At 35.7% G+C, this 19,845-nt stretch overlaps 1 protein-coding gene across 1 annotated transcript in view; it reads right to left on the minus strand.

The window, feature by feature from the left end:
• Positions 1 to 19,845, minus strand: part of GPR158 (G protein-coupled receptor 158) — a 403,983-nt gene that overhangs the window by 21,634 nt on the left and 362,504 nt on the right. Inside the window, exon 7 of the mRNA XM_032880798.1 lies at positions 9,613 to 9,851. Coding sequence (XP_032736689.1) covers positions 9,613 to 9,851 — 239 coding nt within the window. The remainder of the gene's footprint in view (positions 1 to 9,612; positions 9,852 to 19,845) is intronic.

The following is a 19,845-nucleotide window of genomic DNA, read 5'->3' on the forward strand; positions in this document are numbered from 1 at the left end:
GGGTTCCAAAGGCAAGATTTATAAGGTATACAAACAAAACGGACAAAGAAAAAGAACTAGAAAAGCAAATGACAAGGAAAAAAAAAAAAAACCCAGCCAAAACGAACCCCAAGGATGAGATTTATATAATACCAGAACAAAAACAAATACATAGAAACACTGACAGAAGAAAAAGATGGGAGGGTGGTTATAAATCCTTGATGTGGGCGAGGAAGGTTATTTTGATTCTTCCTGGGTGTATCTTGGTATCTTTGTTAAAGGAGTCAACTTTCTAGAGATAAAGGGAGATTAAAACTTGTTTATATATAGGGGTAATACTGATTAGGGAAAGAGGATTACCTTGAAGGTTATATCATGTATATTAAAAAAATAATAAAATAGAAAAGGAAAAGAAAAATATAGGTATATTTATGAAAAAAATTTCAAGTTAAAAGGTTATTATGGAATATGCTGTATTACACTCTAGCTATAATGGGAAGTAGGTTAAAAAATTAAAAAGAACGAGAATAGAATGAATTAAAAATAAAAGTTGTATCTATGAAATATACAGGTTTTAGGGCAATACTGTGAGCTTAATATATTGTTTTCCCCTGATATTGGGTTTCTACAATTTTATGGGGACTCTGTGGTGGTGGTTCTCTCCTTCTTTTGGCTGGCTTTCTGGGGGAGGGGCCTGCCGCAGTTTTTCAGTCAGTCTTGCTTGGGTTGAGTGCTCCAGCTCCCTATCAAGGGGCTGGGCTCTGTGGAAACCGGTTTTTCAGGCTTTTGTTCTCTGGAGGCTTTTTCCTTTGGAGGCTTTTTGCTGCTTTTTAGAGGTTTGGTGGAAAGCAAACTGCACCCAAGCTTCACCCTCAGAGAGAAGCCTCAGTCTGCTCCCCTCTGGGTGGTCCAGAACACACAGACTTTCCCTCTGCAAACTCCGCGAGCTGTGCAACCTCCCACAGGTGGTGCGCACCCCTAGCCACTGTCTCAGGGGTTGCCTGAAGTGCCTGCTTGTCCCTGCACCCCCATGCCAAAACCATGAGTGATACTGGTCCAGGGAGCCTGCTTCTAGTGGCTGTCTTTGGGGGGACTGCTGTCTGGGGTAGTTCTTTCAAGTCCTGGGAGTGTTCAGACTCTCAGCAGGTCCTAGAGACCACTGACTAGCGGCCACACAGAGCACTCTCAGGTGCGGGTGGGGAGTGTGGTTCAGACCCCGGTCGTGAAGTGAGCACAGAGTGCAAAAGGCTGTAGTTCTAAAGAGCACCCACCTGACTACCTGAAGCCAAGCAACCTTGGGGGCTCCAGGACCAGGACCGTACTCTCTCTGGCATGGGTGGTCGCCAGTGGTGGCTGACCTGGGTCCGTGGGCTTAGGTCCGTGCCTGTGACTGCCCAACTCCACCAGCTGCCCTTTAAGATTTTTGCTCTTTTTGAGTACTTTTAACTAGACTCCAAGTCAATGCTAGTCCCCAATCACAGGGCGATTTTGTATTGGAGTATTGCTTACCAAAGGGTTGCTTCTCTGTAACCTAACCAACATCCCCTTTTTTTCCCAACTTAATGTTGCTCCCCCCACCTTTAAAATCCCAGAGTTCCACCAGGGAGCTGAAACTCGTAGAAGAAACTGTGATGGCCACAGATATCTTAGTTACTCTTGCTCCATGTCCTTCAGGAGCTGTCCCAAAATAATGAAAAGCCCTATCACACAATTTAACTTCCAAAAAGAAAAGTGGCATTGTAAGGATAAAATTAAGATACAGAAAAATTTGTCCTTTCAGCCCTGTAGCATCATATAAATAAATACTCCTCAAAGATGCAAAATATTTTTCAAAAGAGGTGGTATATAAATAAATACGAAAATAACTCCCACTTTACTCTTTCTAAAAACACTCAAGCAGGACCTCCCACAAGTATGTGCAAGTTTCTAGCAATGTAGCCCAAGTCAAGGCAAATAAACTGTCTATGTGGTCAGGCTTTTATCCTTTGACTGAAATTAAAAGCACTTTTTTTTTTTTTAAAGATTTTATTTATTCATTTGACAGAGATCACAAGTAGGCAGAGAGAGGCAGGCAGAGAGAGGAGGAAGCAGGCTCCCCGCGGAGCAGAGAGCCCGATGTGGGGCTCGATCCCAGGACACTGGGATCATGACCCGAGCCGAAGGCAGAGGGTTTAACCCACTGAGCCACCCAGGCACCCCAAAAACACTTTTTTGAAGTGGTAACAAGTGATGGAGTATGGATTTAGACATACAGACATACAGTACAACAGGATAAAAGAAGATGTATGTAAATGAAGCTACATCATGAGCATTAATCTAAGTCAGATGAAGAGGAAGTCTAATTTATTTTCCCTCACACTCATTAAACGGTGCTTATATCCCATTTCACCTGTCATAAGACAGCCTAATCTTCTAGGGTAATTAAATATTTAAATTCTTAGAAACAATTGCTATTTTAGAATTTTCCTACATAACTCAGTAGGACAGTTACTGTAGTCTTCTTGCTTCCTTCTAAACAGCAGCATATGACTAATTAAATTACCGAACATATGGTCATGTATGTTTAAAATACTATACCAGGAAGGAAGAGAACAAAGAAGAGCATGTGAATGAGAAGGAAAGCGATGATTATGATTTCTGCAGTGAACTCATTCTATGTGAAATTCATCTAAATGAATTAGAACTTTTAAAGAGTGGATGAATCAATATTGGGATTACCTTAAACAACTAAATATTTAAAAATTCCGAAATGGAATGTGAACTCAAGCTGGTCACACCTGTTTGATTATTGCTAGACTCTTCTCTACGTCTTTCTTTCAAAGTCAGTGAATAAAATATATAACAAGAAATGTCAAGCTCTAAGAAGTTTCCCAAACCACAAGATACTTCATGCACCGGACTTTTCACAACTATGATGACATGGGCAATTTATAAAAGAGTCTTAATTTATAAAAGAGTCCTTGTCAGGGAATAGCTAGGCCATAACAGTGATACAGAAAGATACAGAGAATAAGAGAAGGTAAACAGAAACTTGGATATAACTTTTTGTATATATTCTTGTGCTTGGTTAAGGAAGGAAGCAAAATAGCTTTATTCTCAATTATGTTCCTTTTAAATCATGTTAGATTATCATCACCTAACTTCTAAAAGTAACCAAGGAAACATTTCTGTGCTTGCCTAGATCTGAACTAAAGTCTGAGCAGGGATTTAGCCGTGGAGTGGAAGTTCCCCCATGTCCTTGACATTACCATCTATTAGTCACCCTTTGGCCTTGTTGTTTCTTGTAGGTAAGGTAAGAACCTGCTCACTTATTCTAACTTCTCTTGGTCTCTGGTACTGTTTCACTGTCATCAAGTCTATGTTCTGATTGTGTAGTCAAAAACTGCCTGCTAACCAACAAAAGAATGAACTCCATGGTATCACTCTATTAAATTTATGTATTCCAAACATGGAAGCCCCATATTGGAGGACCCTGCCTGTGAGGGCTAAATTCAGGTGGTCTTCCTTATGCTGGGGTGACATCATGAAGGGAATTCAGGCATGAGAAGTTAATTTTACTCATTTGTCAAGTTTTTACCAACACATTAGGAAACTCCCAGGGCAACAGAGTTTTAACTTTTTAGCCATGAAAAATTTTATTGCTATTGTGCAAAATCCTGAACATGCACAACTAACTACCAACTTATTAAATAGAGTAAGTAGATTCAGAAAAAAAATCTGAGAATCCTGCTACCAGCATTTATATTTATTTGCTTTCTCCATTAATTTAGAAGAGTGTTTCTCAGTCCCAACTCCCTTATTCTTTACATAGCTCTTAAAGGATGGTGAAATAATAAAAATTTTTCTCAATAGCACATCAGTTTCATTCAAATGCATTATGTGATATTTTGAAAATTGTAATTCTGATTTACTATGCCAAACTGATACCAATCTCTTACTTTTGACTGTTGGACAAATCAGAGGTAGAATTTCATAAAAGTGCTAGGGACTGCCAATTTAGTTTCTTTTCTTTTCTTTCTTTTAAAGATTTTATTTATTTATTTGACAGAGAGAGAGAGAGAGCGCATGCACAAGCAGGGGGAGTGGCAGGCACAGGGAGAAGGAGAAGCATGCTCCCCACAGAGCAGGGGGAACCTGATGTGGGACTTGAACTCAGGACCCCGGGATCATGACCTAGGCAGAAAGCAGTGGGCTTAACCAACTGAGCCACCCAGGTGCCTGCCAATTTAATTTCTTTAACTTTCTCAAAAATACTTTCCAAAATCTGAACATATACTTCACCATTAAAATGAATGTGGGGACAATTGTGTAACTCCTGGAATTCTAACTTTAACATGTTTCCTCACACTGGTCTAATTCTGACCATAGAAAGTATTATAAGATAGAGGGAGCTGAGCTCATCCTTTATTCTTTCAGCAAATGTTTATCAAGAGCTGACAGATCCTTTACTAGTTCTCAGGGACATAATGAGAACAATCTAGGTAATGTCACTGAGTGTTAGGGCTACTAGGTTAGGAGAGAAACAAGGGATAAGCAGATATAAGACTAGGAATGGTAGATAGTATACTTAAAAATACTCAGAAAAATTCAAAAGCGTTGAACCACATGATGATGAATAGTATAAGTACTACAGTATTATAATACTATAATATTATAGTTATAGATGATTTTCAAAGATGTATGGCAGCTTAAGTCTTTACAGGAACTCTAGTCTAGAAATATTCTGGAACATTCACATTTTGAAGTTCATTTTCCACCAGATTAAAAAAAATCGGTAAAAAACTCCCAGACTACCGGGCCTGTAAAACACTGCCCCATGTTCACCTGTCTTTTATAGTCTCAATGTTTACATCTTTATCTGTTTTCCATTAAAGCTGACCTCACAAACTTTTATGTAGGACGAACCTGAGAACTGAAAATTATAAATATATATAAGTAACAATAGGATCGTGAATGTCAACTTTTCCCCCTTTCTATGTTTTCACACATTTCCTCGAAGAAGAAACCGAGTCTCATAGAGTTTTGGAGGTTTTTCCAAGCAGTTTCTATACCTATTTTCTGTCTGAAATGGTTGGGGTAGGCAAATCACCTGTCTGAGCAGCTCTGGAGGTGCCCCGTGCATTAAGCAAAACAGAAGAGACCCATCCTTTACATTTCTGACCCATGTTTCTAAACAGGGTTCAACGTTGGTGGGAAGACTGGTAGTGCACTCTTTCGAATGGTTCTTCAATTTGTATTTTTTTAAAAAACAGATCCTTTTTTTTTTTTTAAAGATTTTATTTATTTATTTGACAGAGAGAGATCACAAGTAGGCAGAGAGGAAGGCAGAGAGAGAGAGGAAGGGAAGCAGGCTCCCCGCTGAGCAGAGAGCCTGATGCGGGGCTCGATCCCAGGACCCTGAGACCACGACCTGAGCCGAAGGCAGAGGCTTAACCCACTGAGCCACCCAGGTGCCCAAAACAGATCCTTTTTGACATGTAAATCTAATCCAGAATGCATGTTTATAAATATATGAACGATCACTTTCTCTTTTTTTCTGAATTGACTCCTGACACTAAAGTAAGTATACAGAGCTTCCAAACAAAGATTGTCCACAACCTCAAGATAAAACCTATCCATTGCTTCTCTGTAGCCTGTCCCCTATGTTGAAACATTTCCATTTAGGAAATGGAATAATTTAGCTTTTGGGACAGGTTTCTTCTTGGCTGACTGAAGATACAAGAATTTCTTCTTAAATAACAGTCTGAGTATAAAAAAAAATCTAAGGGCAAACATGCTACTTATAGAAATATGTAAAGAGAACTGAAAAGAAGCATCTGCTGCACATTAGAAAACATTAAATTAAGAGAGGTTAAATACAGAATATCTAGTGTTACATGTACTAGAAATAAAAATGAAAGATTCGTGGAAGATAAATAAATGGAACTGCTGTAGGGTAGTGTGAAAAAAAAAATCACAGCAACCACATGGCTCTGATTTTTTAAGACAGTCCTAATTTCAAATATTTGTTCCTGTTGTTAAATCATGTGTCTCGACTTTTCTTTAGAGAAATGTGTCACTGCAGGAAAAGGGTATTATTGAAATGAAGGTGTTCCGGGAGTTTATAGGATGGAAACAGTGCCTGGAGATGACAAAACCGCCACCACCACCACCATCTAACTTCCTCTCACCTCGGTCTCTGCACGTTATCACTCGTCTTTTATTTCCTGAGACCCGAATGTTCTTGAACATCCCCAGGAGTATTAGTTTAACTAATGCCTGCCTTTCAAGTTTTGCTACTTTTATCTCACTCCTAAAGCCTTGACCTAGATCTTCCCATCATAATAATCCATCTCTCCTCTTTGCTTCTCCCTCTCTTCTTACATTGACTGAGACCGGCTTATTGTCCAAGGAACTGCATTCCCGGTAGTCGTCTCAAGCTACGGATCTCAAGCTAGTCTCTCTTGTACTACCCACCCCAGACTCCTCAGGAAGGTGGGCTTAGTCCTCCTTGCTCTCTGTGTACCCCTTACTCTGGTATGATCCAGAGGTACTTGTATTAAAAAATGCCTACTTTTTTCATAGTTTCATCCTTGCTAGTGGAAAAATTTGCTACCTGGTAAGCTGTGTCTCTGGAGGAAAGCAGAATTTAAGGGCAGTAAAGCACGATAAAAATAGCTGATGAAACTAAATGCTATTGCAGATAGAGTAGTTAAATAATCTAAGAGAGAAAGTTGTGGTCAGAATGGAATTTTTTAATGAGAGCTCTGGGAGGTAGGGGCATTTCAGATGATAGGAAAGTCATATAAAGTGAGAAAGGCCTGGAGATAAGGAGTTTAATGTTGGGTGAGTGTGACACAGGTAAGGAGTATGTAGGTAATGGGGGGGGTGGATAAGAATGGGTAGGAATATGGGAAGATTTATAGATATGTAGACAAGAATTGGAAGACAACTGATGTCTGATGGCTACCTTACTTTTTTAAGTGAAAAGAGGAACATGGATAGTTTGGAGGTGTGAAGAGGGGATACACTACACCACTTGAAGAATCTTCTAGTGACGGATCAGAGAAACAGTATTACGGAGTGCCCAGAGCACAGCTGAGATAGGTGATGTAAGCTCATCTGATTACTTCCTCTGAGTCAGTAGTTCTACACTTTAGAATAGCATCAGAGTTACCTACAGAGCATGTTAAACAGAGACTCCTGGGCCCCACTATCCCGGTGTCTGACTAGGTAAGTCTGAGATGGGCCCCAGAATGTGCATTTCTCACAGGTTCCCAGGTGTTGCTGCTGCATTGGTTCTGAGACCACACGTTTGAGAATCACTGCCCTTTCTCCATTCTAATGATTCTTCTTTCCAAACCCATGAATTTGGGGTGTGTGTGTGTGTGTGTGGGTGTGTGTGTAACACATATATACAGATATACATACACACAAACGTGTATATACATATAATATATATACCACACAGATACTATATGTTTGTGTACATGTATGTACACATATATGTGTATATATATATCTTCTAAAGGCAATCTAGATTGACCTTCCTAGACTGACCTTACATCACATCACATTCCTAGTTCTCCAAATTCCTCTAACAGCTTTTCAAGACTCAATAAACCTAATATCCAGAATTAATCACAGTGTAGTCCAACATAATCTTCTTTTTTTAGTTGGGCATTTCCTTCACATTTCATATAAATTCAATCCACTTCCAGCACTATTCCTATCAAAGAGAACATTTTCTGTACCACTTTACAATAACCTAAGTGTTATCCATGGCTCAAAGAACTTCTCTTTAAAGATTCCTAGGTTCTGGTCCAAACTGTTGTCTTCCTTTATTGAACTGCTATTATACCCAAAGTTTTTACCACATAATTTTGTTTTTTTAATAATTTTTAATAATTCATTATTTATATAAACCAACAGTAAGCTACTTGATGAGAGGAATAAAAATTTTATACATTTTATATCTCCTGCAAAGTGTTCAACACGTACTAGAGAAATGATAGATACTCAGTGGGTCTTGTTTATTGTATGAAACTTTTACTTATATATAAAAAAAGTTTATATAAAATAAATTGAAGGTTACTGCCAGTCATATATTCCTATTTATTTCTAAATAGAGATCACAAATCACAAATGTGATTTCCTCCAAAGTGTAAAAGAAATTTTAAAAGGTCTTAAATACATCTCAATACGAAGGTGTACAAAATTTTTAAAAAATGCTAGATAAATAGGCCATACTTTCTGCTTGTTTATTTCCTACCCAATGATGCATCATTGTATATTTTTGAGTATTGTAAAACAAATGAAATATAGTGGGCTTTTCTTCACAGTAATATGAGAAAATGGTTTTTCCTAGCTTGCTTAATTTGGATTAAACAATGTAAAATAATGTTAGAGGGTTCTACTGAGTAGTAATTTCATATCTATACAATTTAGTTAATTTTCATATCGACACTAAAGTCAGAATCAGACTAGTTCTACGTTTTATCTTCTGATATTGGTATCTACTGATATATATCTACTGATAATTTCTGATATCTTCTTTGATATTGATCAAAATAATGATGGTTGGCTTTTCATAGAATCATTATAATCATTCCTTTTATATACCCACATTGCTTTATCATTATAAATATCAGGCCAATAAAATTCCTAAAATATCTTGTCCAGAAAAATATTATTACATTTAAGTTATAAATTAAATACACCTTTTATTAACTTCTAGCAAAATACTAAATGTGAATATTCAACCAACAATTGCCAAATATGGGGGAGACAGAAAATAGGAATTAGATCCATGTGTTTATTTTTGACATCTGCCAAGCAAAAAATAAGATTCGTTCTGTGGTGTATTGAGGGGAATGACAACCAAATAACAAAAATTTGTTTTCATTATTTTTCATATCTTTAGAGGCCTGGCTTAAAATAGCCGAATGTTAACAACAGAAATATTCCTACTGATTTCTCTTCCTCATTTTCCAAAAACCAAGGTAACAGAAAAACCTGTGCTTCCGGCCTGAGACATCATGTGACTCTCCAAATTCTCCAGCTTCTCGATCACAGAACTCTAACTAACCCCAGCGAGAGTGGCTTCATTTTTGTGTAATACTGGACCTCCAGAGAATTCCTAATAAATTATCTTTAGAAGAACGATAGATCAATTAAGAAGTCTGCAGGGAAAAATCTTTACCCAAAGAGTGCCCTAGATCCCAAGCCTGAAATATCAAAGGACCAAAACTATATAAAAAATACCAGTAGGTTTCCCTTTTGCTCCCACCTAAAGAACTAAATCAGAATAGCTATCGCTAATCAAATCGGAGTACATTGATAAGATGGAAAACAGAAAGTCTCTGTATACGAAGAAGTTGCTCTTATTTGCTGCATTTCTCCTTTCTGATTTACTTGATTACGTTTTCTCAACAAAGCTACAAATCTATATGCCTTTGAAAAAGAATGGAAACTCAGAAAAAGTCTGCATTCCATACGTCATTATTGTCCTTTTTATAATATTGTTTCACCCAAACCACATTAGGTGAAATCCCTTTCGGTTTCGTAAAGGATATGGTAAGGCTTCTAAGGAAGTCTGTTTTAATGTCACTGGAAAAAGGACAAGCCAACCGCACACACCAAGTGACCACATACCGACTGCTGTCATGTAATCCCAGCGCTCGGTGAGGCACATGTTGAAGATGAGGTGATCAGATGTTTGCCCTTGGCCAATAAGTGAAATCTGCCTCTCCAAATTCTGGCAAACAGACGAAGTCCAGCCAACAAGAAACCAGAATACTACCAGGAGCATTACTGCCAGCATCCTCATGACCCGTCCACCGGTCATATATGGAATCCGCTGGGCTGTTCGCGAAAGAAACACCTTCAAAACCCTGGAAAAGCAAAATATCAACATGTGAAGCAAACTTAACCCTCAGAAAAACTCCATAATACTTTATTTCACCTGGGTGAGATTTAAACCCACCAAAAACTACTTAATGCAGAGTTTTAACATGAGAAAAACCCACAAACAGTATTGCTTATATTGTCACTTCATTTCATTCCAGTTTTTATCTTCCAATAACAAAACAAGTATCCTACATTAGATGCCAGGGAGTCAACAGATTTGTATAGGATGGAATTCTTTTGAGTGTGTCTTAATATTTTAAGGAACATGCTCAAGATTTTAAGATGCATAGACAAGATCTATAGACAAGCTGGTTTGAACAGGGTTTCTGAGGAATCAAAAATAGTCCTGAAAATGAGTAGTTGGATTTCACAATATTACACTAGGTCAAAAGCTTCCTTGAACCAGTTACTTTTTTACAGTAGGATGATATGAAAGGTATTTTCTGAAAATTATTCCGAATGACCTCCCTTTGTAATTAATTTAACACATTACCAAAAATCATAATGAAATAAATATGAAAACTATGGAAGAGGTATTTAAACACTGGAGTAACTGAATTAAGATCACCATTCTAAGGAAGAGGTTTGGGATGACCTATAAGAAATCAATTAAAATAAATTTTTTTCTGTGTATGTAATTCAAATGAATAGGCAGGGTTGAGAACTACTGGATTAAGTGATTATCTAAGAACTGTGCCATCTTTCTTACTGTGTGGAGACAAAATCCAACCTTACTACAAAGATCCTTCCTTTTGCCCTTTTCTATAATTTTATCTCCAGAGTATACTTAGCTGATTTAACTCCCCACTCTCATTCTGATTATTTTATGTCACAAAATTGAGTGGTTCCTGATACTATCCATAATCAATTTCCAAAAGGCAAAATTAAATTTATTTTCCCAAACTTTCTATTCCCTCATCCATCTCATTCTTTCAAAAAATTTTTATGAAGTACTCCTATGAATTCCTCATAAAAATGATTACAAACCCAGAAATGAAACCTACACACTTGAAATAGCCTAGATATATTATACGATTTTTTTCTCTTTCTATAGATCTTTGGTAGCTCTTCCCGAATCAACACAACACATCAAGCAAAGAAAGTTTTTGGTGTGTGTGTGTGTGTGTGTGTGTGTGTGTGTGTTTTAGCAGATTTTTATTTATTCTTTCCCCTATACTTTTAACTCCATGGTCCTTTAGCTAACACAGAGGATGAAGATATTTAATTCTAAATAAAATACTTACCCTTAACTTTCCTGTGGAACAATGTCAGAAAGATATTAGTATAAAATAAGAGTATAGTAGATCTCTTTACTCTCCATTTAAGTAGTTCACCAGATTAACGGTTATTCTCCATTCTACATAAAACATATTGAGTTCTGTCCATGTCATGTTAAATGCCGGCACTGGCAGTTAACTTGCTATCTCTGTCTAGTATGCCTCTAACACTTCTGCTCCAACCAGCTGAACTGCTACTTGTTAAGAATCAGTTGTCTTTGTCCCCAAATTATGCCTACTGTTATCACCTTGTATAATTTAACTAAATTATAAATAAAATAATTACATATGACTGTGAAACAAAATGAGACTTATTTGTATAAAATCTATCTTGAATGTTTTGGAAAGACTGCGTATAGGTGAATCATTAAATAAGCCGTTAACTTAGGGGAAAGTGAGGAAACTTTAATATAGTGGGGTGGTCAATAAACAAAAATCTAGAAAGAATCTATACCCAGATTACTTCAAAAATCTTTAGATTTACACTCTTATTTAAAGATTAACATTGTGAACAGTAGATAATGCATTACAGTGATTTATGTTAGAAAGACAACAATGCACTCCAAATACCAGACCCATAATCAAAGAAGGGGCTTCTTCTCAAAAATATTGGTAAATGAGGAGCACCTGGGCAGCTCAGTCGCTTAAGCATTGATTCCTAATTTTGACTCATGTCATGATCTCAGGGTCCTGGGATTGAGCCCCACGTGGGTTTCCCTGATCATCACAAAGTCTGCTTGAGGATTTCTCTCCCTCTCCTTCTGCTCCTACCTCCACTCATGTGCATGTGCTTGCTCTCTCTCTCCCTCTCTCTAAAATAATAAAAAAACCTTTAGAAAATATTACTAAATAATTACTTGTGCATTTTAAATTATAGTCTCTTACACACTTCTTTAATGCTTTTCTGCTTTAAACAAGTGTATCAATTTATTGGCCAATGACTAATCTTAGAAGAAGCCTTCTATTGTAATTAGCAAATCAAAAATTTCAGAGAACCCTTAGAAATAAGAAAAACTTTAAAACAAATTAATGTTTTTGCTTGTGCCAATCTTATTGTCTGTAGGAGAAACTTGCAGCCACTATGTACACATCATTGTTTCTAGTTATACCTGGATGAATTCTAAATTTTGAATGACTAGGAACTCAAAAGAGGAAACGTGGCCCATTTTTATGGCGTTCTATATTTTGGCTGGGCAGAAAAAAGAGAATTCTTCTAATTCTAGATATAATTTGAATAACTTAAATGTAAGCATAACAAATCAATATTTATATAGTGACAACCCTATGCTGGGTATCATGTTAGGCAACATGGGGGAATAAGATATAGTTCCAGAAGCTTACAGTTTAACTAGAAATAAGTATGCAAATAACTGCCATATAAAACAGCATATATTCTATGTTGTATGGTATTTGATCTGGACTTTGATGGATACCAACAGAAATAGGGGAAAGTGAAGAAGATATAAGGAGATATTCTAGCTGAAGGAAATCACATAACAAAGTACAGAGCAGGAAATATTAGTTGCATTTTGCAAAGGAAATCTGTACGATCCCAGGTTGGTAATCTTTCAGTCAATAAATCTCAATTCTAAATTATTAGAAATTTTCATGTTTTCCAGATGACCCTCTGGATATTTATTATATATTCTGAGAATTCAAGATTGTCACAGTTCCCATTATCTCATTTCCAGGCAGGAAAAAAACAAAGCAAAATCCCTCGTGAGTCTCCCGTTATTGATTTTAACTGGTTTTTGAATCCTGGGAAATACACTAACACAAGTCTGCACCTCAATGTAAGCATTTTAGGATATTAGTTTTGGTATTATGGAATAAGATGCATTTTTCTAGCGTTGCCTTAAAATAAAATGAAAATTCTGCCATATCTTTAAAAAAGAAGCTCTTGTTAGTTTATATGGGATCATTCCTGAAAAACCAACTTCGAAAAAGGAAATCTTTAGATGTGCATTTGTATGAAATACAGCTGTAGGAAAAAAATACAATCATTGAATTTCTTAGATTACTTTTTCTACTATTTTTTTTCATAGATAATTCTTCAGGCTACCCATCTGTTCAGAAGGTCTCACTATTTCTGAAGGAAAGCAGTAACATATACAAGAAGACTGCAAGAAATTTCCAGAATTTAATATGAAAAGGCATATTTAAAGACTATACTAAGTTTTCATTATTAGTAGTAGAATAAATTCATAGAAATTGTGTTGCAACAATGAAAAGGACAACCCATGAATTGGCTGTCACTATATTACATACCTCTACTTTTTCACTTCCCATACATTTCTGGCTTAAACGCATGAAACTCCCCTGTCAGGACTTGGACTTAGGTTATCAATTACTGTCTTCAAGTACATAATTGATATTGTTACTCCTTATGTTAATTGATCTCTCTCCACCTTTCAGCATGGCTAAAGCACCTGGCTTCCATTCTGTCATGTCCTCTTGATTTTCTTCCTCTTCCTCTGTCAGCAACTTTGTAGTCTCTAATGCACATTCTTCTTCCCCAGGTGTCCCCTTAAGTGGTAGCATTTCTCACGGATATCCAAAATGTAGCCATCTAGATCTATTTCTTGCTCTACATATTGTACCCAGGGAATTCCATCTACTCCCGTTTCAGTTATCTATGGACTGGAAAGTCCCAGATCTGGGTCTTAGTTTAGATCTCTCTCCTGAGCTCAAAAATCTCTCTACTCAGTGACCTACTAGACATCAATAGGACCCCAAATTAAATTATCCCTCTCCCTACTCCTTGCTCCTCTAGCCTTCTTTTCTCCTATGTTACCTGTCTCAGTGACTATTACCATTTAATTGATCAAAGCAGAAACCTAGGGATATACTTTAATTTTTCTCCCTCACCTACATTCCAGACATGTAATGAGTGTTTAGAAATTTAATTTCTACCTCTTAAATATCTTTCAAATCTTTCTTTTTCTTTATCTTCACTGTCCCTATATAGTTCTTGGTCATCAACCTACTCCTACAGTAGCTTCATAATTAGTCTACTTACTGGTCTTATCCACCTTCAATCCACATCTTACACTGAAGCCACAGTGATCACTTCTGATCATGTTGCTCCCTGATTATAGTCCTTCAGTGGCTCTCCACCCAAATCCTGGCTCCTTCGTATGGTAAAAGGCCTTTAAATATCTTTGAATATTGGTTCTCTCTTGCCTTCGCAGCCTCATCTCTCATCACTCTCCTTTTCCTACAAACCTGCAGGTCCCTGTGAACTATCTGCTGGTGTCCTCTGTCTGAACCTTGACCTCAGCTCTCCTCACTGCTCCTCCCTTCCATAATACCAACACCTAATTTACCTAATTCCTATCTATTCTTTCATGGCTCAGTTTAGATGTTGCTTGCTCTAGGTCAGTGGTTCCTAAACCATTATCATCAACATCATCTGTAAAATTATTAGGAATGCAAATGCAACATCTACCTGCTCTCAGGCTCATTATAATGTAGTAAACATAAATGAATAGGCAATTAAAATATAATGGTTTTGGGTAACGGTATCAGCAAAAGTAGTAGAATAAAGAACCCCATAAGTCTATCCATCCATAAAAGCAATGAATAAAGTGGCAAAAGCTATTAGAACCAACTCTTTTTTGGAACCCTGGAAAAGAATCAAAAGCTTACAGAAACCAGAAGGATGTTTAACAAGAGGAAAACAGCTGAATCTGAGTAAGAGTTTTGTGACATTTTAACATACTGTTCTATCCAATGTCCTATTTCCCATTCCCTAGGTCAGTGGTGAACTCAAAGACAACATCATGCATTTTCAGGACAAGTAAGTAGTACTAGGCAAACACAATGGATCTTATTCTTAAAAAATTGTGGTTGCTCATTTTGACTTTTCTGGAGGCTCCCTGAAAGACTAGTTCAAAGGGCCTGCCTTTATTATTATTATTTTTTAATTCCAGTAGAGTTAACATGGAGTGTTATATTACTTTCAGGTGTAAAATACAGTGATTCAATAAGTCTATACATTAATCATTTCTCATCATGACACATATACTCTTTAATCCCAACATCTATTTTACCCATTCTCCCACCTACCTCCCCTCTGGTAACCATCAGTTTGTTTTCTAGAGTTAAGAGTCTATTTTTTGTGGCTTATCTCTCTCTCTCTTTTTTTCCTTTGCTCATTTATTTTGTTTCTTAAATTTCACATATGCATGAAATCATATGGTATTTGTGTATCTGATTGACTTATTTTGCTTAGCATTATAGTCTCTAGCTCCATCCATGTTATTGTAAATAGTAAGATTTTATTCTTTTTATGGCTGAATAATATTCCATTGTGTGTGTACACACACACACACACATATATATACACATATGTATGTATATATATATATTTTTTAACATCTTCTATATCCATTCATCTATTGATGGACACTTGGGTTGCTTCCATAATTTGGCTATTGTAAAAAATGCTGTAATACAGGGGTGCATGTATCCTTCTGAATTATTGTTTTTGTATTTTTTTGAGTAAGTACCCAATAGTGTGATTATTAGATCATAGGGTAGTTCTATTTTTTAACTTTCTGAGGAACCTCCATACTGTTTTCCACAGTGACTGTACCAGTCTGCATTCCCACCAATAGTGCAAGATGGTTCTTTTTTCTCCACATCCACGCCAACATTTGTTGTTTCTTGTATTTATTGATTTTATCCATTCTGACAGGTGTTGAGGTGCTATGTCATTGTGGTTTTGACTTGTGTTTTGAAGGGTCTGCTTTATTTCACTCAACTGGGAACATTCCTAAGGCTGGGATCCCTACTTGAGGGTCATCTGACTAAAACAGTTAAAGGCAAATGGATTGGTTGATGTCACTTGGAACAAGAGATAATGGTTAGGACAGAAAACAGACTAAACGAAAAAGAAGAAAGGCTGGGGAATGAGATCTGAGCAAAAAGGGTTTTGAAAAACTTCCATATATTCCCAGGTATCTGGAAAGCTGGAAAATACTCAGAAAAGACTTAATAAGGCCTTAAACTTTCATACCTTGCTGACCTGAGACTCTGCATAAGCAGGAAGTAAAGTCTAAGGCAAAGTTGTAAAGTATCTGAGTGTTGATGACACGTCCCAACATACATATATACACACAAAGTCCATGTACAAAAACTAAATTTTAAAAAGTTTTTATTTGTTCAAGGCTTTAAGGAAATCTCTGTTAAACCACTAGCTTATCACTAAGTCAACAGAACAGAAGAGAGACTTCAGTGGCTATATAAAACAAAGATATTACAGAATTAGTTCAGAAAAGCCAGTAAACAAACCAACAGCAGCAACTACAACAAGGAACAACAATAAGTGCTGGGGAGGATGAAGAATCTGATTCCAGATTTATCACATTATAATATTCAAAATTTCCAGTTTCTAAAAAAAAAAAAAAAAAGAAAAGAAAAGAAAAAAAGAAACAGGGCAAGAAAGAAGGGTGTGTGGCCCACATGAAAAAAATTAAATTAACGGAAACTGTCTCTCGGGAAGCTCAGGCATTATACTTACCAGACAAAGACTTTAACTATATTAAATATGGTCAAAAAGCTAACAAAAACCATGTGTAAAGAACTAAAGTAAAGAAAGAATGATGTATAAAAACAACAACAAAAGAATATCAATAAATAGATAGAAATTATATAAAGGAACCAAACAGAAATTCTGAAGTTGAAAAATACAATAACTGAAATGAATTGAAATAACTGAAATGAAAAATTCACTAAAAGGATTTAAGTGCAGATTCAACCATGTAGAAGAGTCAGTAAATTTGAATATAGGTCAGTTGAGATTATATAGTGTGAGGAATAGAAATGAAGATAAAATGAAGAATAATAAACAGAGCCTAAGAGACCTGTGCTACACTATTAAGAATATCAAGATCTGCAAAATGGGAGTTCCAGGAAGGAGAGAAAAAAGTCAATAGGAACATTTGAAGAAATAATGACAGAAACTTCCCAAATTTGACAACAGATTTAAATCTACATATTCAAGAAGCTCAAGTAATCAAAGTAAAATAAACTCAAAGAGACTCACATTAAGACACATTATAATCAAACTCTTGAAAGCTAAGATCAAGAGAAAATCTTGAAAGCAACTGGGAAAAGCATCTGCTATATACAAGGGATTCTTAGTAAGATTAAGATCTATTCCTTCATCAGAAACAGTGGAGATCAGAGGGCACTGAGATAACATATTCAAGATGCTAAAAGAAAAAAAAAAACTGTCAACAAAATTCTGTAACTGGCAAAACTGTCTTTCAAAAATGAAGGAAAAATTAAGTTATTCCCAGATAAATAAAATTGAGAGAGTTCATCACTAATAGATCTGGTCTACAAGAAATATAAAAGGAAGTTCTTCAGGCTGAAATGAAAGATACTAGACTGTAACTGAAATGTACATGAAATAATGAAGAATACAGGTAAAGATAACCACAGAAATATAGAAGTCAGTATTAATATATTTTTGGTTTGTAACTGTTCTTTTTTCTTCTATAATTTAAAAGACAACTATATAAAGTAATAAGTATAAATCTATGTTGATGGGCAAATAATGTTGAGATTATAATTTGTGACATAACATTGTAAAATGGGGGGCAGAGTGATATATGGCAAAGTTTTTGTATTACTGAAACTAAGTTGGTATTAATTTAAATTGTAATCCCCAGGACAACCATTGAGAAAATAACCGTATATAGTAAAAAATGAAAATGGAATAAAAATGAGGGATTAGAAAACATTGATTTATCATAAGAGCAGATAGTAATGGAGCAGTTGAGGAATAAAAATGATAAAAGATATATAAAAACAAGTACCAAAATGGAAGAAGTATATCCTTCCTTATGAGTAATTACATTAAATGTAAATTGGTTAAATTCTCCAACTAAAAGGCAGAGATGGCAGAGTATATTTTTAACCAGATCCAACTGTATATCATCTACAAGAGATTCAGTTTCGACCCAAAGAAACAAATAGGTTAAACTGAAACAATGGAAAAAGATATCCCATGCAAATAGTGACCAAAAGGGAGTTAGGATGGCTATGTTAATATCAGATAAAAAATACTGTAAGACAAAATTTGTTAAAAGAGACAAAGAAAGACATAATTTTAAAACTGCCAATCCATCAAAATATTAATATTTGTAAATACATATGCACCAAATGTCAGAGCCTCAAAATGTATGAAGCAAATATTAATAGTATTGAAGAGAGAAACATAGTTGGTTCTACAATAGGAGTTGGAGATATCAACACTCTGATTTTAATAATAGATAGACTATCTAGACAGAGAATAAGAAAATCAAAGGCTTCAACAACATCATGAATCACATAGATCTAATAGACATATATAGAACACTCCACCCAACAATAGCAGATTACACATTTTTCTCAAGTGCACAGAGAACATTCTCCAGGATAGATAAAATCAAGCCACAAAAGAAGTCATAATAAACTGAAAAGGATTAAAATCATACAAAGTATCTTCTCTGACCACAGTGGACTGGCATTAAAATTAGTAACAGAAGAAATCTAAAAAAAAAATAACAAATATGTGGAAATTAAATGGTACATTCATAAAAAACCAATGAGTTAAAGAAATCACATAAGAAATTAGAAAACAATCTGAGATAAATAAAAATGAAAACACAACATACCAAAGCTTATGAGTTTTAGCAAATGTGATGTTTAGAGGGAAATTTATAACTGCTAATGCCTGTTTTCAAAAGGGAAGAAATGAAATTAATAAACTTCCACTGTAAGAAATTAGAAAATAAAAAGCAAACTAAATCCAAAGAAAGAGGAAGGAAGGAAATAATAAATATTAGAGTAGAATAAGATGAAATGAATAAAGAATAAGCAAACCACAGTTGGTTCTTTAAAAGGATAAAAAAAAATTGACAAACTTTTAGTTACTCTGACAAGGAAAAGAGGGAAAGATTCATGTTACTAGAATCAGGAATGAAGGGAAGACATTACTAGCAACTTTACAGAATAAAAAGGACTGTAAGAGAATACTATGAAAAACTGTATACCAAAAAAAAAAAAAACCCAAAAAACCCAAAAAACTAGATAACATAAATGGAATGGACTGATTCTTAGAAACATACAAATTGCTTACAGTGACTCAAGAAGGAGTAGGATATCTCCAAAGATCTATAATAAGCAAGGGGATTGAATCAGTAATTGAAAACTTTCCAGTAAAAAAAAGATAAGGACCAGATGGCTTCACCAGTGAATTTTACCAAACATTTAAAGAAGAATTAACACCAATTCTTCTCAAACTTTTCTAAAAAATAGAGGAATAAATGCATTCTAAATTATTTTATGAAGCCAGCATTACTTTGACTATAAAGCCAGATAAAGACATCACAAAAGGGGAGCCTGGGTGTTTCATTTGGTTAAGTTTCCATCTCAATTTTGGCCCAGGTCATGATCTCAGGGTTGGGACATAAGATTCTGCACTGAGAGTGGATCCTATTTGGGATTCTCTCTCTCCCTCTCCCTCTGCCCTCCACCCCACACTTTTATTTCTTTATACCAGTGATCCCAAAATGAAATTAAGTAAACAATTCCATTTACTAAAGCATGGAAATGAGTAAAATATCTAGGGGTAAATTTAACCAAGGAGGTAAAACACGTGTATGCTGAAATCTATAGAACATCACTGAAAAAAATTAAAGGAGACCTA

Source organism: Lontra canadensis, unplaced genomic scaffold (genome assembly GCF_010015895.1).
Source record: "Lontra canadensis isolate GAN:19392208 unplaced genomic scaffold, GSC_riverotter_1.0 scaffold72, whole genome shotgun sequence".
Classification (NCBI taxonomy): Eukaryota; Metazoa; Chordata; class Mammalia; order Carnivora; family Mustelidae; genus Lontra; species Lontra canadensis.